This window comes from Talpa europaea (assembly GCF_964194135.1).
Source record: "Talpa europaea genome assembly, chromosome: 15".
In the NCBI taxonomy this organism is placed as follows: Eukaryota; Metazoa; Chordata; class Mammalia; order Eulipotyphla; family Talpidae; genus Talpa; species Talpa europaea.
The window spans coordinates 69961777-69984882 of NC_140083.1; the positions used below are offsets into that span (position 1 = coordinate 69961777).

General features: G+C 51.7%; 3 protein-coding genes across 3 annotated transcripts; 1 reads left to right on the forward strand and 2 right to left on the reverse strand.

The window, feature by feature from the left end:
• Positions 1-486: 486 nt before the first annotated feature.
• Positions 487-1718, forward strand: VAMP1 (vesicle associated membrane protein 1; the record flags this gene model as incomplete). Its single annotated transcript, XM_084254972.1, has 3 exons — positions 487-618; positions 821-979; positions 1653-1718. Coding segments are annotated over 3 exons (357 nt in total), but the record flags the coding sequence as incomplete, so codon positions are not given.
• A 3757-nt stretch (positions 1719-5475) lies between these two features.
• TAPBPL (TAP binding protein like) lies at positions 5476-11155 on the reverse strand (the record flags this gene model as incomplete). The annotated part of the gene is made up of 6 exons (XM_084255382.1): positions 5476-5567; positions 6758-7060; positions 7606-7944; positions 9481-9753; positions 9868-10086; positions 11092-11155. The coding sequence occupies 6 exons, from the start codon at positions 11153-11155 to the stop codon at positions 5476-5478; spliced, it is 1290 nt and encodes a 429-aa protein (XP_084111508.1).
• A 613-nt stretch (positions 11156-11768) lies between these two features.
• CD27 (CD27 molecule) lies at positions 11769-15477 on the reverse strand (the record flags this gene model as incomplete). The annotated part of the gene is made up of 6 exons (XM_084256098.1): positions 11769-12073; positions 12320-12439; positions 12658-12741; positions 12915-13094; positions 15044-15175; positions 15342-15477. The coding sequence occupies 6 exons, from the start codon at positions 15475-15477 to the stop codon at positions 11949-11951; spliced, it is 777 nt and encodes a 258-aa protein (XP_084112224.1). The 3' UTR covers positions 11769-11948.
• Positions 15478-23106: the final 7629 nt, after the last annotated feature.

Here is a 23106-nt window from a genome sequence, read left to right on the forward strand (position 1 = left end):
AGTCTGTCAGCTTGCCCTTTTCTTTTATATTCACACTTTGGACAGAAGAGCTGATCAGTTCATAGACTTGTCTTGAGGTTTAGCCTATTGTATGAATTTCTTCTCACCTAGATTGGTGTTTTCCAGTTTGACTTCAGGGAAAGGCTTCTGACAGTCATGGAGAAGCCAGCTGGCCAGGGCTGTGTGCCATGTGTCCCTCTGTGCCACTGTGCCAGAGGATGTGTTTGAGTTTGGGTCAGAGAATAGCCCAAACAAGTCCTTTTGATGCCCCCCTAGATGTCCCTGAGTCCTGTCTAAATGTTGCAATGGGATCTTTCATCATTTGCTGCTGCTTTTTATGCTGCATCTCCCACTTGGTACTGCCAAGGAGGCAGACTCACTTCTATTTGTGTATCACCAAGTCACCATTGCTTTGGTGGTCTGGGGGGAGAGTACATGTGACTCCTGTCTTGTCTCTGTTATTTTTGTACTCTGTCCACTTCTCTCCACAGGTCTGCTCCAGCTCAGCCACCTGCTGAAGGGGCAGAAGGGGCTGCCCCAGGTGGAGGTCCCCCTGGCCCTCCCCCTAATATGACCAGTAACAGACGACTCCAGCAAACCCAGGCACAAGTGGAGGAGGTAGGTGATGACTTTTTCTCTGAGAGTTTCCAAATCATAGACCCTTAGGAGTGCCTCTTTTTTTATGGAGGTGCTTTTAAAGGGTGGGAGGCAAGTATCCCTTAGAATTATCCAGGGCCAGATCTGTCATGCTCTGGGCATTTTTCTTTCCCAGGCCTCTAGCAGGGTGCTTAGCAGCTTTGTTTTTGCACCCCCCTCTTAGGTGGTGGACATCATGCGTGTGAATGTGGACAAGGTCCTGGAGAGGGACCAGAAGCTGTCAGAGCTGGATGACCGAGCTGACGCCTTGCAGGCGGGAGCATCACAATTTGAGAGCAGTGCTGCCAAGTTAAAGAGGAAGTATTGGTGGAAAAATTGCAAGGTGGATTTTCTTTTCTTCTCCCCATTATTTACTTGAGCCTCAATTCATGCAAAGCAAGAGAACCCTCAGGTTCTACTTTCCTTCCCTCTAATGGTGCAGGAGCTGGGGTAGTACTTTTAGGAGGGAAGGGCCTATCTCCTCTTTTTGAGGTGTATTATCAGCAGTGGCCACTAGGGTGGGCTAGAGTACTTAGAACCCTGTAAGTGGAGCCTAATACCCTGAGGGTTTGGGGAATGGTTTGTCAGGCTGGTTTCCCCCAAAGGACTCCCCTGTAAAAGTTCACCTGTTCCTTCCCCAGATACCCCAATGTCAATACAATGACTGGATAGCTGTATTTTGAAATACCTGACTTTTAGCAATTAGCTGAAATGATCCAATTGCCTGGCCCACTTTTGGGGTTCCTTTCAAAGTCTTCAGGCAATGAACCAAGCAAAAAGGAGTAAGCTGCAGAGCTCACTGATGCTTCTGAGATGCTTCAGCTGTGGCACAGGGGTTCCTGTTGATGGGAGCACGAGAGCCAGGTCCTCCCTTAAAGGCTGGCGGACTCCTGGGTGAAGTGTACTTTCTTCTACTGTCCCAAGGGTGGAAGATGCTCTGTTCCCATGTCTCTGGCCCTGGCTCATGTCCTCCTTGACCACACCCAAGGGCTCATATTTTGTCACTCTTTCCGCAGATGATGATCATGCTGGGAGCTATCTGTGCCATCATCGTGGTAGTTATTGTAAGTAAGTATCGCTGAGGTTGCTGGTGGGGTGAAGAGGTGGGAAGGTCCCGGAGTCATCTCCCAGCCCTGCCTGCCTGCCTGCTGCCTGGGGAGTGGGGCTGCTCTGACTGAGGTATGGAGATCGCTGCTGCGGGGTCATCACCTGGTGGGGAGGGAGGAAGGGCAGAGACAAAGGACTTCCTTGATGGACAAGCCTTCCCTTTGCAAGATCCTGTGGGAGGATGGTCCCTCCCACTCCGAGGAAGTAGGGCTGTGCTGTTTGTCACCGGCTTGGGTCAGAGGGAGACTGCAGGGATGGGGCCACCAATGAGTGAAAGTCGCGAATGTCTAGTAACTTGATGTAATTTGCCCTCTTGTTTTCTCCTGTCTCTTTCTCTTTTCCATCTGGGACTTCCTGATTCCTGTGTCCAGTCTACTTTTTTACTTGAGAATGTGCCACCCCTCCCCTGTTCTCCATTGCCATCCAAACCCATATCCCTCTCCCTCTGTTTGCTCTCTCAACCAACTTCCTCATCCACCTTCCTCCATCCCAGCCCAGGCTCCTCCATTGCCCATTCCTCTTTTTCTGTTGCTTTCATTTGCACTATGTCCCCGAACACTAGAAATGCTGCTCGTGGTGCAGTCTTGAAGTAACAACCTGAAGAGCAACAGCTGGCACCTCCTCCCTTCTTACATATTCTACGTTTCCCCAAGGCCAAAAATAACTGAAAGGCAGGGAAAGGGTTGAGGGGCATAGCTGAGGTGATGTGTCCAAGAAGGTGCGGAGATCAGGGGAGGAGAATGGGATTGTTGTCTGCGGTGCTGTCCGAAAAGGCCAGGGTGCTGCAGGAAACGGCGGTGGACAGCTGGAGAACTGCAGCCCGCCTGGGCTGCCCTGGCTGCTGGGAGCGCCTCTCCTTCTCCAGGCCTCAAGAGGACCCTGTGGTCCAGTGCAGTCCTGGTGCAATACCTTTCAGAGAGTCAAGCCTGTTTTTTGTAGTTATTTCTAATCTGGTAGTCCAAGATTTTGTAAGTCTTCAGGGATCTTACAGCTTTCTCCTTGGTCCTCCAGAGACCAGGAGAATGCATGCTGTGAAAATGCAGGGCTCTCTTTCCCGTCCTGGCGGCATCCCGCCCTACAAACTCAGACCTGAAGGAGCCGTCTCCTGTCCCTTCAGTGGCAGAAGGTCTTGTCCACATTTTCAGCAGCATCCTGGATTGTTCATTAGGGCACAAGTAATTTCACATAGCCATCTCACAGTTAGTTTTAATTGATAAATAGATACAGAGAGAATAGAAAATAAAGAGAGAATGCCTGTCAGTTGCGACAAACAGCAAGTCAAGAGTCTAATTGGAAAACAAGCGCAGAGGAAGCCGCTTCTTGCCCTCTTGTTAAGGAGAGTCCTGTTCCTCTATTCCTGTTCCGACACCTGTGAGGGTGTTGGAAGTGAGGCTTTTAGACTCTCAGGGAGTCCTGTCCTCATGCCCCCCTGAGTATATCCCTGTGTACTTGGTAAAGACGGATGAGGCAAGAGGTTCTGCCTGAGGCTTGGCTGATCCTGAGTATTCACAGGAGCCCAGGGTGCACCAGCTTGGTCTTGGGTGGGCAGGCCCTCTCGTCGAGAGCCACCTCTTTGTCCTTCCTATGCTACCTCCCCTTTTGAAGTGCCCTTGCCCACCTGAACCCCACTTTGTCTCCTTTCTTCCCTCCTCTTCACGTGGATCATGGGTACAGAGGAAGCTGAGAATGAGAGCTGCTGGGCCCAACCTGGGGGCCATTGCTGAGCTTCAGGCCAGGGTTTTGAGTAGGGCAGACCCAGGGGCAAGGGTGGGGCAGGCTGGGGGCGGAAGCGGGGAATGCCATGACCCTTTATTCTGTCTGTCCGCCGGTCCACCAGTAACAAGAGACAGGCCAGGCTGGGATGGGTCTGGAGGCTCCCTTTCCATGCAGCAGCATTTCATGGCGCAAAACCATCCTTCCTCTCCCTTTGGCCCTGTTCCCCATGTTCCCTTCGTCCTGCCCCAGGGCAGGACTGAAGAGCTGGAAGAAAGCAGTCAGTGTACCCTCCCAGCGGCCCCCTCGAAGGTCTCCACTCTCCCCTGGGCTCCTCCTTGCCTAGTGCAGGGGGTCACCGCTGGAGAAGAATCACCACTTTCCTCGATGTGGCCCAGGCCTGGAGCACATCCGCCCTCTTGGCCTACCCAGTCCTGTCACAGGAATTTTTTCCTGGGTTTTCCCCCCTCTGAGGCTCAGCAGATCTAGTGGCTTTGTTCTTTGGGGGGATTTAGCCTTTCCACTTTCTTTCTCACCCCACCGTGCATCCTCTCTGTGTCCTTGCTGTCTCCCCCCTAACACCCCCCTCTCTCCCCCCGCCATGTGCATGAGCAAATATGCAACTAAAGCCTGGGACTCTGCAGCCCAGCGAAGCCGAGCTTCCCACATCCCCTTCTTGAGTTTGCCATGAGATGATGTGGGGTTTCCACTGTGTGTCTGTCGTCACCTCTTTGTCTTTTTTCCTACCCCCCAATCTCATACTTGTATAGAACGATAACAGTTGTACTTCCACCAAAGGCATGTGCATATCTACCGATTTCATGTATTCTCAACAAAGGCAAAAAATACAAATTCCTACCACTAAACTGACTTGGCTGTTGTTTGGGTTGGGGTAACTGGGGGTGGGGGGTGCTGGAAGGACTGGCTTGTGTGCTGTATGGTCTGGTGGAGATGAAAGAGCTGTGTTGGCAGAGGAAGTGGTCTCTGCTCTCAGCGTCCCTACCCTACGGGAGGCAGCCGCCCTTTCAGGTGCCATGAGAGGAAGTGATGACAGGAAGCTGAGTGGGCCCCTCACCCGACAAACAACTGCAGGTTTCCTCAGCCAGCTCCATCTACCTCCTTCTAATGCGGTCTGCCTGCCCCAGAGACCACACTCAGGCCACATGCCACGGTCCCCTCATCCTCACGTGCTTCTCCTGTGACGAGTGCCGCTGTACTGCCCGGCCACATTTTAGAACTGAAGGGAAGGAAACCTCTGCCCTGCAGCTGAGGGAGTGAGGAAATACCCAGTCACTGACATACCCAGTGACTGTCTAAGGAGCAGACCCTGGGGGGCAGCTCAAGGTCACACAGCTGGGAGGGCACCAGAGCAGCCTCTGAGGGCTGGAGTTTCACAGCTTGAACACGTTACAGATGGGGCAGCTGGGCTTGGGGACAGTGTGGGGACAGCATGGGGACAGACAGGAAAGTGGAACAGCTTTGCCTCGAGGACCAGGGTTTTTATTTGGATGGAGTTCAAGGTTTGTGCAGGTGGCCCGTGGCCCATCCCTTTCCCACGGCCTCAAGCATGCCTCCCTTAATTTCTTTTCCTGCCGCTGCCCCTCAGATCTGTGTTAACCTCCCCCAGCCATGCAGCCCTCCAGTGGCCTTGTCACCTCCTCGCGGCTCCCTTGGCGGTGAAGGTGCACAGTGAAGGAAAGCAGGCCCAAGCTCCTTGCTTTTCCGGGGGCCTTTCTGAGTGCTGGTTTAGAGTCCTTCTGGGAGAACTTGACCAGTCCTGAGGCAGGAGAGCAGCTTCCCTGAGACCTATAGAGCCTTGGCAGACCCTGGGGAGGTAGCTAGGAGAAAGTAAAAGGGAATGAGGTTGGTTTTAATTGTGGTAACCCTAAAAGCTGGGGATCGAGGGGGACGGGTGGCAGGTGGCACTGGGGATGCCTGGGCTTTACCCCTGGTTTGGGTGCTTAGAGCAGGTTGCTCTACAAGTGAGGTGGGACCCCAGGTAAGGGCAGGGCTCTTACCTTATCGTCTGTGTAGCCCCAGGAACCACAGGGTAAGAACGAAGAGGGCGCTCGCAATGAGGACACCAAAAGCACTGAAAGTCACTCTCCGCTCTATGGGTGAGAGCAGCGTGGGCAGGAGTCAGTGGGAAGAGGATTGGGGAACCTCCTCTTCCTCAAGGGAGTGTGTGTGTGTGTGTGTGTGGGCGCACACGCGCGTGCATGCGTGTGAGAGAGACCCCTGTCCAGGAGCGCCTAGCAAGTGCTGTCCTCTCCCGCACCCCCAGGAACTGGGGCACAGCATTCGTACTTGCTCAGGGGTGTTGGATGTTTTGTGTTGCTCCACACACAATTCCTTCTTCCTCCCTTGGAACCTTATTTTTCTCCTATTGCTTTGGAAGAGGGTTTAGCTTCGAGTAGCTGTTGATAGTTAAGCTGGAATTTTATCAGGAGCTGGGGAGTGATGTAAGCTGAGAGGAAGTCCCAGTTTGGGGGAAGGTTTACAGTCTAGTGAGCCACCCACTCATGCCCAGTGCTCCTGGACATTTGCCTGTCCAGGTGCCAGTTCCTTCCTCTTTAAAACCTCTCAGTGACATTCTGGGGCTCCGGGATCAAGTTCCAGCTTGAAGGCTCAGCGTGATCTGCCCGCTGGTAGCAGTACAGGGTGAGAGGTTGTAGGTGAATCAGGCTGCCCGTTCGTTCCTTCACACTTTCTCTTTTACCACTGACTGCGTAGGTGACCTTGCACATACTACTTAGCATCTGTAAGTGCCAGTTTATTCCTGGATCTAAGGGAGGCACAATCATCCTCGTGGTCCTACTCCCAAGTGCTCAGTACTGTGTTTGCGTCATGTAAATGCTCAATAAGTATAGTTCTCAAACTTCAGCACTCCCACCCCCATATCCCTTGCCTCTAACAGTGCAGTTCCCCACATCTCTCTGGACTGTTTTATAATTAGGGCTCTGTACATGCTGTTCTTTCTGTTTTGGGGTTCCCTTGCCCCTGAGCTGGCTAGCCCAGCTGATACCTGTCCCCCAGGTCATCTTCCCTGATGGCCTAGTCTGTCTCTCCCAAGCACTGAGCTCCTTGAGGGCAGGATCTGCAACTATTCAACCCGATCGCCAGCTCTCAGCATACCACATGGAGTGTCAGGAATCGGGGTACAGTGGGGGCTTTTCCCAGGCTGCACCCTGGGAAAGACGAAGCCAGGGCTGTGGGAGGCAGAATGGGGTTAGGACGAGCTGGGGGCAGGAGAGCCACGAGCCCAAGGGTAGAGGTGGGGAAAGGAGAGCATTTCTATTACCTGGCGGGGCAACCCAGATGCTGGCCTTGAGGGGCTCCTCCAGGGAGATGTGGGTGACCTGGCAGGTGTAACTGGCACCTGAAGAGCCAGGTTCTGCTGTCAGGGAGGAGGAGATGCTATAGGTGCCTGCGGGGCTCTGCCGGAGGCTGGACAAGGAGGCCTTGGGGACTTGGACCGGGGCTCCACCCTGCTCCTCTCTTGTCCATGTCACAGCCATGTCCAGGGGGTAATAGCCAACGACTTGGCAGATGAGGGTGGGTGGCAGAGCATTGCTTGCCTGGCTCAGTCGTACTTTGGGAGAAGCTGGAAGAAAAAAAATGAGCACTAAGATTCCAGAGGGATCCAAGGGACAGCAGAGGGACCAAAGTCTTTCTGCTTCGAGCAGATGGTGGAGGCTGAAGCTTCCTCCTCACTGGTGTGTCAAGGTATGCCAGGTCTACCCTGGATGCAGGCCCTAAGGGTCACTGAAAAACAACAGTAGAACCAACTCAAGGTTGGCCTGCTTCTTAGGCTCACTATGGGCCAGTGATTATAGGACATCGCTTCTGTCAGGACTGCTCCCACCACCCCTGCTGCTCCTTCTAGAATGTGGTCCAAAAGGACAGGGGTGATTGGAGACAGACAGCCAGGGCAGGGCAGCAGGGTCCTGGCTGGCAAATTTCTCGATGGAATTATCCTGCAGTCTGGCAGGACACTTAATCTGATGCCATCTGTGTTTCTAGGATGGAGATGGCCTTGAGGTTGTGGGGACACCGGCTGCCCCTCGAAAAGTTGCCCTTGTAGGCTCCCATCCTACAAAACATTCCAATAGACTTGTCTCTACCCCTCTCCCCAGGATCTGGCCTCACCTTGGACGTTGAGCTGGATGATCTGTTGAGCTTGGTACATAGAGGTGGTGACCAGGCAGATGTAGGAGCCCTCGTCCTTCACGGTGAGGCTGGGTAGGGTGAGGGAGGCATCCCCGGCCACGAGTAGCTGCTCAGCGTCCAGGGTAGCGCCTTCCCGCCTGGCCTGCCCCTGTCCCATGGCCCAGCGGTACACCCCCTGGCCACTGCCTTTGTGCTGCCACCGCCACTCCACGCTGAGGAGGTCCAAGCCTGGTGCCATGGAGAAGCTGCAGTGCAGGGAGGTCGAGGACCCCAGCAGGCCCTTCAGGGACGGCGTCTGTGTTGTCACCTGGAACTCCACTGTGGTGAGAAAAAGAGGGATGATCGTGGATTGCTTTCTCCTCCAGGTCACCTGATCTCTGAGCTGCGGACACACACCTGCCCCTGCCTTCTCCCTTGGACGGCGAGGTCACTGAGCTCAGGCCCCATCAGACGGAGCCACAAAGAAATGGGGCTATGGGAAGGCAGCATGGCCACAGCTAGTCTTGACCATTTTGGAGTTGCTCACCCCGGGATGATCTGATGAAAGCTGCGGACCTCTCACCAGAAAAATGCAGGTGCAGAATTAGGGGTTACCACTGACCCTTGGAGAGGGTGGCAGGACAAGCTCTGGGAACCCTGGTTCTCCACTTACTGGCTCTGTCACCTTGGGCAACTCACTTAGTGCTGCCTGCTCAAAGCAGGGCTGCTGTGAAGACGAAAAGGGGTGAGAGCTGGGAAAACACGCAGTGGGAATACTGGTGCCTGCCATGCTTCCGCTGCCTCTCAGAGGAGAAAATCAGACAAACCCAAGGGGCGGGATGCTCTCCCAGGCCTGGACTCTGCACAAATGTCAATGCTATGGAAAACAGTTCCGGGGTAAATGAGGCTGAAGGGACAAGACAACTGAGTGTAGTGGACGGTCTCTGAATCCTAGATTTCAAAACTGCAGACATCCATATAGGACATGGTTGGGGCAACTGGACAAGTTTGAATTTGGACTTTCTATTTGATAATATTGATGAGTGAGGATGGGTGGCGTCGGGGGAGGAGGTGGGACACTTGCCTGGCAGCGAGAGCATTTTATCAGACATTCAGCCTTGCCATGAAGGGTGAAGGTGGGGAAATGGAGGCAACGTACTTCCAATTAGTTCAGGTGAAAAAACAGAATGTGGCAACATGTCAATAATTGGTGAGCCCAGGGCTGGGGGTGGAGGGGGTGGTGGTAAACGGGCTCATTAGCTTCTTCTCTCACCTTTGTGGTATGAAATATCCCCCCAGAAAAGGGGAAATGCCTAGTTGTTCCAGGACTATGGCTGACACTGGGTAGGACATGGCAGGATAAATCTGGAGCAGGGTACAACTAGGTTGGCCCAGAGGGAAGTTTGAATATTCTGGGACTTTCTAAGGATGGGAAGATATCCCCTTAATCTCTGGACTTGGTTGGATTCAATGAACATGAGAAACCTGACATCGTGTTCCCGAGTCTCTGTGTCCTCTAGGATGTGCTATGTTGGAAAGGGCCCTGGATTTTACTCATAAGAGATAATGAACAAATTCTGTGTTTTGCTCTAATTATCCTGAAGCACAAAACCTAGCTAGCTTTTCGCTGGACAAAAACTGGGCTTGTCTCCAGACTCCTCTGGACAGCAATGGGCAGCACCAAGTGTATGTCCTCAGGCACCCAGTGAGGTAGAAACTATTGCCATTTGGGGTCTTTAGGAAGGAAGGGCTGAGGCCTAGAGGTACTCTAAGATGACCAATGTTGATGGAGTTGGAGTTGTTCCTTTCTCCTTCTGGCCCCCCATTTCTGGCTACTTTGAAAAAAAAACTTTCTACCATTTTTCATGTTCTCACCTGAAGTCTGCACAGTCCCTTGGGGGCTCAGGGGCAGGTTTAGGGTGGGGTGCAAGACAGCCCCATTCTCAGCATCCCCCAGTGTCTTCAGGACCATGGAGACGCCAGGTCCCCCGCCAGACACCTGCACGTTGGTGATGAACCAGGTTGCTCTCTCAGCAGTGGCGTCTTGTTTGGTTTGGAGATCATAGTGGGATAACTCACAGGTCACCTTCTCCTCACTGCAGTCAGCATGGAGCAAGGCCTCAGCCTGGGGAATCTGTATCAGCTTTGCTATGGGAGAAGGTGTCAGAGTTGAGCTGGACTGAGAACACCTAGGCTGACTGGGCGCAGGTGTTTGGGAACTGGACTGCCCCAGAGGAGGGACGTGGGGTGGAGGGCTCTTACCTGAGGCCTCAAAAGTAACAGGTGGGTCATCCTTGGACAGTGTGTCCAGTTGGAAGTCGGCGAAGCCTTCTAGGGAGCCATCATCCAGCACTGGCACCTGCCTCAGCACAAGCAAGGCCTTCACCATGTTCCCATTGCTGGCAAAAGCACTATGGTGCCCACCATCCTTCACCAAGAAGCAATCTAAGACCACATCCACTGCCCGCCACTGCCTCTCTGCTGCAGGGAAAAGACTGGATGAGCACCCTCTTGCATAGAAATCACTTCTATACTAGCTCCCCCCAAACTGGCATCATCAGTGGGGGCAGGGGGAGGGTGAAAGTTGTCTTCCAGGGTCCCACTGTCTCTGTGGCCCTGTCTTCTGTCATTCCCAAACCAGCTTTCTAGAGGCACCTGCCACTCCAGATAAATACGTCTTCTTCTTCTTCTTTTTTTTTTTTTTAAAGATTTATTTATTTATGCATACAAGAGCTGGGGTACAGGTCAGAGGTGTGGGGGTGAGAGGATTCACCAGAGACAGAGTGGGGAACAGAACAGGCAGACTGACTGAAATACACTGCTGAGGGGAGCTGCGGGAGAGTTAGGAGAGGTCTGCTGCACCATGTGGGTAGCTCCCTGGCTGGCAGGAATCAAACTCACGCTGCAGAGGCTGTGGATTGCTTCATAGGTTGGGTCTTAACCCTTGCACCACCAGGGAGGCCCCAGATAAATACTTCTTGGTGTGAATTATTTAAAGCCCTGGATTTACCTTGCTCAGAGGGGTTTGTGAAACTATTTCTGAAAAATTGCTTAGTTAAACAAATTCTCAGCAAATTACTGACAAAACTACCATGGGGGGTGGGGGGTGCCGATGGGACATTGTGTGGGCAACGGTCTCTCCATCTCCAGCTAGTCACAGGGCTCTGCTTTATGCCATGACAGGGAGCCTGCCCCTCCCACTCCAGGAACCCCTCCCAAGTGATTTCTTAGGCAGAGAACCCCTTCCTAAGCTTCAGCAGCCCCCATCACAGCCAGGAAGGGGCCCCTTGTTTCTTCATGTAGCCTTCCCACCCAGAGTTCTCAGCCTTATTCCCATACAGACAATTGGCTCCTCACTTTGGGGGTCACCGAGCATTTCACCTGTTAGGCATAGAAGGGTGGAAGCCACCCTTCTGGGGTTTGGGGAACAGCAGCTCTCTGGCCTTCCTTACCCCACCACCTCCCTCCAGGGACTCCCCTACTCACCAAGGTCAGCAGCCCCCAGCAGAACCAGGCAGAGCAGCAGGCACCACCTGGCCTCCGCGCCCATGGGGGCAGCTCGCAGGCCCCTCCACTCTGCCCTTCTCCGCTTCCACTGTCCCCTGGGGTAGGGGGCTCCCCAAAGGCCCTTTGTTGGACTACCGCCTGCTACAAGCTTTTCTGTTCTTTTCGCCTCTTTCACTTTCACTTTGAGGAAGAGGCGACAGGGCCGCCTGGGCCTCTAGGTGAAGCCATTTGTCGCCAGTGCCAGACCCGGCACGCGGCTCGCCCTTCTGTCCACCAAGCCTCCCCTCCTCGCCCGGCCTGAGAAGTTCCCTGGCGATTTCAAGACGGGCTGGCACACCGCCTCGCGTTCCCCCGGAGCTGGCAGGTTGGTGCCACACCCACGCACCCCCGCCCGGCTCCCGTCCCAGGCCACGTGAGCGCGGAGGCTCCTCCCTCGCGCCCAGGTCCGCGCGGGCAGCGGTGGGAGGCGCGCGAGGAGCCCGGCGTGTGTTGGAGAGCGCGCTGCGCGGGGAGCCGCAGTGCGGGGCATCTGTCACTTTATTTTGCCGGGTTTCTAGGTCAGCGATCCCGCGAGCGGGCGTGGTCCCTGCGCAGGTGTGCCCCGGGGGGGCCCCCCACCCCCGCGCCCCTGCAGCCCCGGAGTCCCCTCCTCCACCCCCTGCCGCTTTGTCCTGCTTGAAGGGGCACTTTTGCATCTGCATAGGAAAGGGTCCCGATGGGGGGGTGGTGCTGAAATTGGGGGTGCCGGGTCTTGCTCCCTCTGAGCGGCCGGTGGGGTGAGACAGGCCAGGCCGGGACGGGATGGCAGGGGGACCCGGCCCCCCCGCACAGGGTGCTTAGGGGTAGGAAGCGGCCTCTGGTTTTCGGTAATCCTCCTGGACGGGGATGGCGCTGCCCTCCTCCTCCCTGGGCACGCGGTAGGGACCCGGCTCTGCAGGCGCCGCTGCGATGGCTCCTTTGTCTGCAGAAGGAGAACCCCAGGAGTTGGCGGCTGGAGAGGGGTGGCTGGGAGAAGGGCTGCGCAGGGGTACGCCAGGAGGGGAGGGCAGGAGGGAGGGGCCGGGAAGAGGATGAGAAGAGCTGGTGGGAACAGGTTGGTGAAGACGAACTAGGGCAGCTTCCCTTAGGTTCCTGGCGGGGGGCAGGGCTGAGATGGTGGGGTGAGGAGCAGGGTCACACCGGGGACCTGGAGGACGTAGACTCTTACTTAGTCCATGTTTTCTGTTTTGACGGAGGAACAGGGCTGCGACCAAGGTGGAAGCAAAAAATATTCCAGAGAAGACCACAAAGATGCGGACGCAGTTGGAGCTGCACAGGGGCCTTTGGGCTGTCATAGGCAGGCAACACACAGGGCGTTTTGGGGAGGCCTAGCCCTTGTCTCCCCTCAACCCAGCCCACCCTCCTCCAGGTCCATCCTCCCTCCACTCGGCCTTTCCTAAGCCCCAGACTTTGCATGTCATGCCTCTTCCTACCCTGGCTCCCGGGAGCTGTCAGGCTGGCTTCCTGGCTCCCCTGGATGCCTTCTGGGAGGTGGGGGGGACTCACATGGCCAGTGGGTGGAGAGAGCTGGGGTGGACCTTAACTCAATCAGAGTCTGCACTTGTTGGATCGTCCTGGCTTCCGGCATCTCTGGAAAGACACAGATAGGGTGGAGAGCAGCGCTGGGCGCTAGGCTAGGTTGAAGGCCTGAGAGGCTGGATGGGAAGGCAGGGCAGGCTGACCATGATGGGGCCAGTTCTGTGGGGGCGGGTTGGGTTATGACCTTACCCCAAGGAGTGAACAGAGGGCTGCCTGGAACTTACTGTTGACATAAGGTAAGTGGGTAGGTTGTGGGTGTAGGACCGAGGCCTGAGAGGGACGAGTGGTCAGTGAAGGGTTTAGGGGCGGACCACAGTCGGTGCACTCCTTGTCCTGGCACTGCCTGCCCCTGGGGCAGGTGCACACGGCATTGGCAGTGAGGGTGCAGTTTCGAAGGAGAAGACCTGGGGACAGAGGAGGTTAGAGGCACATGAGATCTTCAGGCTTCGAGACCTGCAGACGCTCTCCCACTTCCAGGGACAGGCTGTCCTTTCTATTTACAACCCCCCCCAAGATGTGCCCCCACCTCACTGTCCCCACTGCCTTTGCCATCTCTATAAAAAAAAGTTGGAACTTGTAGAAAATTCCTGGGTTCAGAAGTAGCACTATAAAAAGTCAAAACACTTTGTATGATTTCCTCCCTTACTGATGTTTTTGTACCTTCTCCCTGAAGTATAATATAGAAAGGCAGACATGTCCTCAGTGTAAGGCCAGAGAAGTGGACTCACAGGCATAACCAGCAGCAGATCAAGAAACAGGAGATCGATAAAGTTCCCTCCTAGTCACTAACCACCCCTCACCCCCCAAGAATAGCCACCAACCTCCCTTCTGACATAAGTTAGATTTGCCTGGTTTTGTACTAGCCGCACAGACTCAGGCAGCATGTACTTGTGTGTCTGGCTGCGTGTACCTGGTTCCTTATGAGTCATCCCTGTGGAGTCTAGCGTGGAGGGGGAATTCGGGTGGCCGTATTGGTTCCGTTGAATGGGCCACGGTCCAGTTAGCCATTCTACCATTAATGAGCATTTGGGTCATTTTTAGCAATTAGTGATAGTGCCACCCACCGTGGTCCCTGATGGGTTTGAAGCTTTCTAGAGAGCTACCTGTTTTCTGATTTCCTTTCCCTTTGAAATACACATTTTATTCACATTCGTGGTGGCCTGCAGTGTTGTGGGGGGAGGGGGGTCTGCAGCCTCACCTGTGGCTGCCCTGCTGGGGTGGGGAGGGGCCCTGGACTGGGGCTGCTGTCTCACAGGTGCTTGGGGATGAGAAGAGGAAGTTGATCCTGGGCAAGGTGGCAGCACTGATGTGGGAGCTGGTGATGCCTTTGACCAGGGACCCAGGGAGAGGAGCCTGGTCAGGTGGGAGGAAGGGCTCAGAAAGGGAGATTGGAGGATACCAAAGAGGACCATCAACCCTAACAATTTTCTTGAGTGTGTGACTTTTGTCAAGAAAGGAAGAGGACACAAATTCTTTCTTCCCGCCCTTAAGGCCCTGGAGTTATTTCTTCCCAAATTCTGACTTGTTGCTACTAGAATTTGACTTTCTTATGGTGTACCAGGAATCATGAGCCAGCCTGGACAAGGATCTGCAAGGGAAGAACAGAGATGGGGGCCAGCATGGGGGTGGTGGGGAGGGGAAGAGGTAGGCCAAGGTGAAGAGGATTGAGGTGGGGGTGATCAGGGGGTGTCTGCCAACAGGGAAAGGTGAGGGCTGAAGAAAGGGCAGGGATTGGTTAAAATGGGTGAAATGCCATTGCTTTCAATGAGGAGCATCCAGAGACCTGGGAGTTCTATTCCCCACGTGTAGCCAGGGCACCAAACTCCAGGCTGATTTCAGGCACTTGTGTTTCTCCCAAATGGGGAGACTGAGGTCCAGAGAGGGCCAGATTCATTCAGCCTCCCCCTGAACACCCCACCTCTGCCTGCCATCCCCTGTAGTTCTGCAGCCATGTGCTGCCCGAATGCTTGGAGTGTGTTGGGGGGTGTCCCTGACTGAGTCCTGTAGAGAGGGATTGTGGGTTGCACTGGGCTGGAACCCAGGGAGAGCAGACAGCTCAGTACTGGGAAAAGTCCTGCAGAGTGAGTCAGGGAGGCTTTGATAAGAAACTTCCAAACCTTGGGGGGCTGCTGCCAAGAAGAGAAAAGAATCCATGAACAATCATTTTGACTTAGGTGAGCAAGGAATTCTCATGTATTTTGCTCACCCCTTTCCTGAAACAGTGGGGTTCTCCTCGCATCAGTAGGGCCCTCCAACAGGGCCCCCCATCTCCCACTTGCTGTGGCCTGGAAATAGCCTCCAACTCCCCTCACCCAGCTCTGCAGCCTTGTTCCCTGAGGGCGCCCCATCTCACCAGAGTTACAGTGGCGGCAGCTCTCGCAGTGGGGCCTGGCGTGGTGGTCTGGCGAGAAGGAGACCCCCGGAGTACACGGGTCACAGCGAGCAGCCGTGCCCGGCCTGTCACAGTCCTTCACGAGGAATGTTCCTGTGAGCAGAGCACAAGATTGAGGCCCCAGAGGCTGCTGCTTCACCCAGTTCCAGGAGAGGAAGGGGCGGGTACAAGTCTCCCCTCCCGGTTTGAGCTCCTACTCTGCTTCCCTTTTCCAGACCTCAGACCTGTCCTCTCTCCCGCACACAGGGCCTCCTCTTACCTGGCTCACACATCCGGCAGCACAGCTCTCCCCCAGCCCAGTAGTGCTTCTGAGGACAGCTCTTGGGAGCTGGGGTAGCGGAGAGGCCCGCCAGGGCCCCCAGAACCCACAGCCAGCAGGGAGGGGGCTGGGCCATGGCTCCTGCCTTGGGAGCACTTTCTGGGCTCTGGTTGCTGACTCAGGAGACGCTCTGGAGCTGGCACCTCCCTGCTGGGCGCTGGTGCGACTTCTTTGCCCTCCTGCTTCAGGTGTTGAGCTGATCTCAGATGCAGTGGAAGCTCTGTGGTGGTTATTTTTTTTTCTTCGCGGCACCCTCCACCCCTCCACCCCACCCCTTTTCCGTGATCTGGGTGCAGGGGAGAGCGCTAAAGGGCAAGCTCTGTCAGAAGCCCTGCAACTCTTCAAAGGTGCCTCTCCAGCGCCAGCCCTCCCAGGTGTCCCGCATTGCACTCAGGAGTCCCGTAACCCCTCCCGTGCCTGCCTCTTTTACAAAAAGCCACCCACCTTGCCTCTTGCCACGCTTTCCACCAAGATGCCCACGTTACTCCCTAGTCCTCAGCTGACAGCTGAGGTGCCCTCGCTCCCTGCCTCTCTTCTTTCACAGAATTAAGAGAAGGAAGTAGGGAAGGAGGGAGGACCAGCACTGCATCCGGGTCCACAAATTCATCTGAAACCTTTGGGGTCAGCTCAGTTTTGGAATTTGACATTTTCAGGGGGCTGGGGTGGCCCTCACAAGCAAGCACCACCTTTCTGCAGCAAAACTATTGGATGTTTAAAGGAAGCAGAGTGAACAGGGACTGTAGCGAGTCTTGCGTCAATTGAGGTCTGTTCAGAGTAACAGCGAGGGATCTGCGTCTCCTCTCTGTGCTAGGAAATCACATATGATCCCATTTAATCTTTGTGCCACCCTGTGTGAGGGCAACTCCCACTGCCTTCTGGCCTCCCACTGTACCACCTCTCCCCACTGGCTGTGGCAGCCATCGGCCCTGGAGCACGTGGGGCGTCTCTCTCGGGATTAAAGGCCTGCAGCTGAGGGTCAGCCCTTTCCAATCTCCAATCTGGTTCAGAAATGTTGGAAGTATCTGGACTTTTCTCCTTGAGTCCTGAAAACACACAAGTCAGATATGCTCCTCCTTCCCCAAGGAGTGAGGTTTGGGGTGACATAGTCTCCAGGGCTGTTTTCATTCAGGGGCTTCACAGTAGTTTCCATGCTGCTCATAAAATGTCACACCCCTGTGATCTCATTGTTAGGTCTGTTCTCTATCTCACTCTTTGGTTTCCTTTCTCTTCATTTTTTCCACCCTGCCTTTCCCCATCCCCTTCTACAGCTCTACTGGGGGTCCTCTCAAGTGGGAGGACATGCAGGGGTGTGATGTGCAGGGTTTCAAGTGCAAAACCCTGCTTTGTCCTCTCCAGGCAAGGAGGAGTTAAAGTTGCTGTTTGAATCTAGGTTGCTCATCAGTTTGACCTTGAGATGGGGAGAGGACCCCCATGATCCAGGTGGGCCAATGTAAAAGCAAGGGTCCTTATAAGCAGGAGAAAGACAAGAAGGAGAGAAACAGAAGGGGGCAGTGTGGGAAGGATTCAGATTAATGCTGTTGACTTGGAGATGGAAGAAGAGGACATAAGAGCCAGTGACGCCGGATGCTCTGGAAGCCAGAAAAAGCTGAGGCTTGGATTCTCCTCTGCAGCCTGCCCACACTCTGATTTTATCCTGGTGAGACCTATTTCAGACTTCAGATAGCGAATCTAAGTTTGTGGTTAATTTATAGTCATAGAAAATTACAAGTACAAGCAAATCCTTTGTCATTTCTTTGAGAATCACTAGGAAGCCTAATATGTGACTGGATGTTCCATATTTGTTTGAAAAAAATGTGGATTTCAAATTCAGTGGTCTCCAAATTTTTTTTACCCTGTTCTTCATCCATTAAATGATTTTGAGCGTGTATCTTCAAATATATATAATGTATTTTATAAATGACATTCATAGATTCTATATTTAACTTTAAATTCTATGTAGGTATATGAAGACATTAAAAAGGATGAGATAAAAAGGATGAGAGTTACTTGATCACTAGAAGAAATACAAAAAAGGAGGACAAAGTTGAGGAAAACAATATTCAGAAATATTATTTTAACTTATAGCGTAAAAGGCCTTTTTGCTCTCACTAAAATATTCATATATAACATTATATATGATGTAATATTTGGTAATTTATTTAGTAAGAGCTATGTGTTCTAAGGTGTTTCATTTTTTTTTAATAAAATGTACTCACATTTATTACTGGCTAGTGGTGAAACATTGAAGTATACTTATAAGAAAAGGAAATAAACAGAATTACCTCAAAAGAAACATAGGCACAAAAATATAAATGAGAATGTGGAGATATTTAAGATTAATAATAAATAATTAGAGAAGTGCAACCTGGTATGGTATTATTCACACCAAAATGGTTCTTCATAGGCTGAAAGGGATTTTTGCACCTTGCAGTGGTCTCCTAGGCCCTGGCATGTGCTACTTGCTCTTTTTCCTGCATGATTCCTCTTACCCATCCAGATGAGTGAGGATTATACACACATAGTCAAATTAATAATAAAATGAAACAATGTGTTTCATTAAAAAAAAAAATCTTGCTTCATCACTTTACATATAGCGACCAGTAGACTCTAGCCTAAGTTCAAATGTTTGGTTTCAATGACTGACCTCGATGAAAAAGGTGCTTAGGGCCTCCCTGGTGGCACAGCAGTTGAGCGCTGGGCTGGGAAGCTGCCTGCAGCCTCCGCAGCGCTGGTTCGATCCCCGGTCCCCGGCGAGGGTCCCACATGGCGCGCAGACCTCTCCTGCCGCCTGCTGCTCCCCTCAGCAGTGTACTTCGGTCCTTCTGCCTGCTCTGCTCCCCGCTCTGGCTCTGGTGAATTCTCTCACCCTCCCGCGCTTCTGACTGTACCCAGTGCTTGAATAAATAAATAAATAAATAAATAAATAAATAAAATCTTAAAAAAAAAAATTAAAAAAAAGGTGCTTTAGGTCAAAAGCAAAAGGTTTCTAGCTTTCTGTCTGAGGGTTTCTAGCTTTCTGTCCGAGGGTATCTTTTCCAATTTCTTGTCTGACGATTCCAAGTTCTTCTCTTGTAGAGAAGAACCCCATTAAAACCCCAGCCCCTAGGTGGCTGATCCTCCTCCTCCCCAGCTGCTCATGTACCTGCTCCCTATGTCCAGTGTCTGCCTGCTTCTTGGGCATTTCTTGGGTATTTCTTGGGTATTTCTCTTTCTTTATTGAGAAATTAACTTCTTCATGGAAAAAATATTGGGAGCATTGAAGGTGTTTATTTATTTATTTTTAAAAAGGATTTATTTATTTATTTATGCAAGCACTGGGTACAGTCAGAAGCACAGGAGGGTGAGAGAATTCACCAGAGCCAGGAGCAGAGCAGGCAGAAGGACCGAAGCACACTGCTGAGGGGAGCAGCCGCCGGCAGGAGAGGTCTGCGCTATCTGGGACTCTCCTCCAGTGGCCGAGGAGCAGCCAGGGATCAAACCGGTGCTGCAGAGCCTGCAGGCAGCTTCGCAACTCAGCGCTCAACCGTTGCTCAACCGTTGCGCCACGGGGGAGGCCCTGAAGGTGTTTGTTACAGGAGTTGCAAGTCCCATCTTCACAGTTACAGAATGAGTGAAGAACACAGAACACACATTCTCTAGGGCTTGTGTACTCTCATGATATTATGTGACTGATGGTTTAAAGAATTAATGTTGGCTTAAAGTAAAGCTAATTTCTGTAGGCAAATACTATATAATTGATGTGGGTAAGGTTTGAGTGCTGACTGACTCTTGAGGTTTTCTGATGTCCGCTCTAGGCAGTGAAAGACAAAACCAATGAAGAAGTTTTCATAGACACAGGCAAGGGGTGAGATGAGGCTCCTGGGGTAGGTGGAGAGAGCATAGCTTCCAGAATCACACAGATGCTGAAAGTATCTCTGCCTGTTATTACCCGGATCACCTCGGACAAGCCCCAGAATCTCTCTGAATCAAGTCTGCATGTACTTTCAGAGAGTCATGTACATGTAACAAGTAGGGGAATTAAGTGTGAGAATATAAATGAAATGCCTTGCCTCATTTGGGTACTTCGTAAATGCTCATTCCTTCCCTCTCTTTCTTGGCGTTTGAGGCTGCAAGTCCTAAGAAATAGAGTTGATAGAACTAACCTAAAGGAATAGGAGAGAAATGCAACCTGCTGTGGTATTATTCATACCAAAATGGTTCTTCATAGGCTGAAAGGGGCTTTTGCACCTCGCAGTGGTCTCCTAGGCCCTGTGCTATTTGCTCTTTTTCCTGCATGATTCCTCTTACCCATCCAGATGAGTGAGGATAATATACACACAGTCAATTTGGTGATTTCCCCAAACTTTCACAGAATCTAAAGCACCAGGATTCCTATGAAAGACTTGATGCGTCATTTCCCCCTCTGGCCTCTGGGTGCATCAACCAGGCCAGTTAGTTCACTCCCCAGCACCGTGCCAGGGCCAGAAGCTACTGTGAAGCCAAGGCCAGATTGTTCGTTTCCCTCCCTCCCTTTCCAAACCCTTTCTCCCTTCCTTCTTCCTTCCCTTTTTGGTTTTTCACGACAAGTTTCCCTTTCAAAAGTCCTATAGACAATAATCAAAGTAAGTATTTAGTCAGATCTTAACTTCTGCCAATTAGTACCTGTCCTAGAATTGTTCCATTAAGTTCTAGCGTCTAAACTTTTTAAATTCACTAATCGTCATCTTCTTTAGAGTCCATTCTTTTTTCTTCTGTCGAGTTTAACTTTTTTTCTTTTTGTTGGCTTACTTTTCCAAGGCTTTCTATTAAACTTTGTTCTGATATATTCCCATTCAGTTGTCTGTATCTTGCCATCTGCATAAGGTGATTCTCTTGACTGCTTTAGTTTTCTCGGGCTTTATAAGTGCTAAGTTACTTAACCTGCTGGGCTGATTGATCCAGAATATGGGCTAGAATCCTGTTTCTTATTTCTCCTTCCCTGTGCTTTCTTCTCTGTTTGCCTGTAGCCCTGCAGGCCTCTGCTTCCTCAGGGCCCCCAGGTCCTCTGCGCAGCCATCTACATCAGCCCCACCCACTCATGGTTAATTTTTCAAGGACTTTAGGAGCTGGTTACACATTGGTAACTTGAAATCTGCTGTGGTGGGAGTATTTACAACCATATAAATCAGTAAATGCTATAAATCAAGGGCTCTCCACTCCAGAGAGCCTGCAGTTGAATACCCACATCACTTACACTGGCTCACTAGGGTTGGACCCAATAATTGTCTATAGTTCTTTTTTGGATGCTGGACAAGCAGAGTTCTTTCCTACTGGGCCCCAGGCCCTCTCCTGGCTTCTACTCAGAACCACACATCGGGGAGCCCCTCTTTTACTGCTCCAGCCAGCAGTAGAGTCCCAAGCCAGGAGAGCAGGGAGGAAGGCTGCTGATCTTGTGGGTTCTTTGCCCTTATTTTACAGATGTCAGAGCTGCTGGCCTAGGAGGCAACATGCCTGGCCCTTTGTGGTAGGGTTGGGAGTGCCCTGGCCTATGTAGACTCTAGCCAGATGCACAGTGGGGGCTTGGGACATGTGCTGGACTGAATTCACCCTGATGCTGCCTTCTGAACTCAGCCTGCCCTGCCCTACCTTTCAGCTTCCTCTTTCACAGAGACGGTTCCCTCTCCTTTTACTTTATGGAACCATTCCGACTTCCTTTCTTAATTGAAATTTAATTATACAAGTGAGGCATTCATATTGTCTCTAGAGAAAAGTAATCCGGTGAACTCCTTCTGTTCCACCACTAGGTATATTGCACTGGAGTTCGCAAACATGTGCCCGAGGAGACACATGCAGGAATGTTCAAGCACTACCACTTGTAACACAAAAGAGCAAAAAAGAAAGAAAAGAGTTTCTGGGTCTATAAATGGTGAACTGGATAGAAACTGTAGTATTTTCACCCAATGGAATAGCTTAGAGGAATGGAAATGTATGGTCTACATGCAGCCATGTGCAAGAATCAGGATGAGACTCAAAAACAATGTTGCACCACAGTGCCACTGAGTTGCACGTAAAAAGTGGTTAATGGTAAATTTATGTTAAGTATATTTTACTACAATAAACAAAGAAATAAAAACGTTGCGTGAAAGAAGCAAGTCACAGGGAAGTACATGAGTAAGAGTCCATATGTAAAAGGTACAAAGACAGGCAAACCTGAATAATTTGTTGTTCAAACATAAACGTCTAGACCCTGGAACTATAGAGGAAAGGGCGTATGGCCACAATCAGAACTGGCTCCCCCTAGTGGTCTCACAGTGGGTTTTCTTATGGCTATTTCTTTCTTTCTTTTTTTATTTATGTATATAAGAACTGGGGTATAGGCCAGAGGTGTGTAGGGAGTGAAAGGATTCACCAGAGACAGAGTGGGGAACAGAACAGGCAGATGGACCGAAACACATGGCTGAGGGGAGCAGCGGGCGAGTCAGGAGAGGTCTGCTGCGCCATGTGGGTAGCTCCTTGGCTGGGGATCGAACTTGTGCTGCAGGGGCTGCGGTGAGCTCCATAGGTTGCGTCTTAGGCCCTTGTGCCGCCAGGGAGGCCCCATATTGCTATTTCTATATACTTTTTTAGGGCATAAATTTGATATAGCAACCAATATGCATTTAAAAGTATATTATACTAAAAATTTAAAGTGAAATTGGAAACAAAATTGAACAATAATAGATAAGATTCCAAATCCCCTTTGATCAGTCTCTTCCCCGAGCCCTGATCCTCCCCAGCCTCCTCAGAGGTAAGAACTGTTTCAGATTAGTGACTATTCTTCCAGAAATTTTCTAAACAGGTGTCTTCCTGGTGGCCTAGGGGTTAAGTCTCAGTGCTATCACTACTAGGACTGAGTTCGATCCCCAGCCAGGGAGCTAACCCACATGGCACAGCAGACCTCTCCTGTCTCACCCACTGCTTCCCTCAGCAGTGAATTTCAGTCAATCTGTCTGTTCTGTTCCCCACTCTGCCTCTGGTGAATCCTCTCATCCCCACACCTCTGGCCTCACCCCAGTTCTTCTACACAACCCCCCCCCCCAAAAAAAAACCCAGAAATTTTGTAAACAAATAAATTATAGGTGCATTTTTTATTATAGGGATGTTGTGGTCACAAATGAGGGATGATCCCCTCCCCTTGCTAGATTTTATGTTAATAACCATTTTTACACAGCAGGGGATTAAATTTCAGAACCCCTAGAAACAGACATCTGTCAGCAAAAAAATCAGATGGAAATTCCTCTCATTTTCTACATCAAATATTATTAAGCAACCATCAAATATGTCTCACTCTGATTTCCCAGCTACTCTGATACTGAGGACCCTCTACTGAAATTTCTCTGAGCAAGGAAGACCCCCATCTCTGGAGAGGAGGGAAAAAAGCCTCATGGATAGGGGCCTCCCTGGTGGCACAGGGGGTTGGGTATCAGCACCAGGAAGCAATCTGTAGCCACTGCAGCACGGGTTTGATCCCTGGCTGGGGGGGTGGCCCACATGACTCAGCAGACCTCTCCTGCTGCTCCGCTCAGCAGTGTATTTCAGTCAGTCTGTTCTGCTCCCTACTCTGTCTCTGGTGAATCCTCTCACTCCCTGCACCTCAGCCTTATACCCCAGCTCTTATATGCATAAATAAAAAAAAAGCCTCATGGACAGCCTGAGGTCACTACTACTCCCTGGCAAGGGCCTTGCCTCTTCTTTTCTACCTGAGATG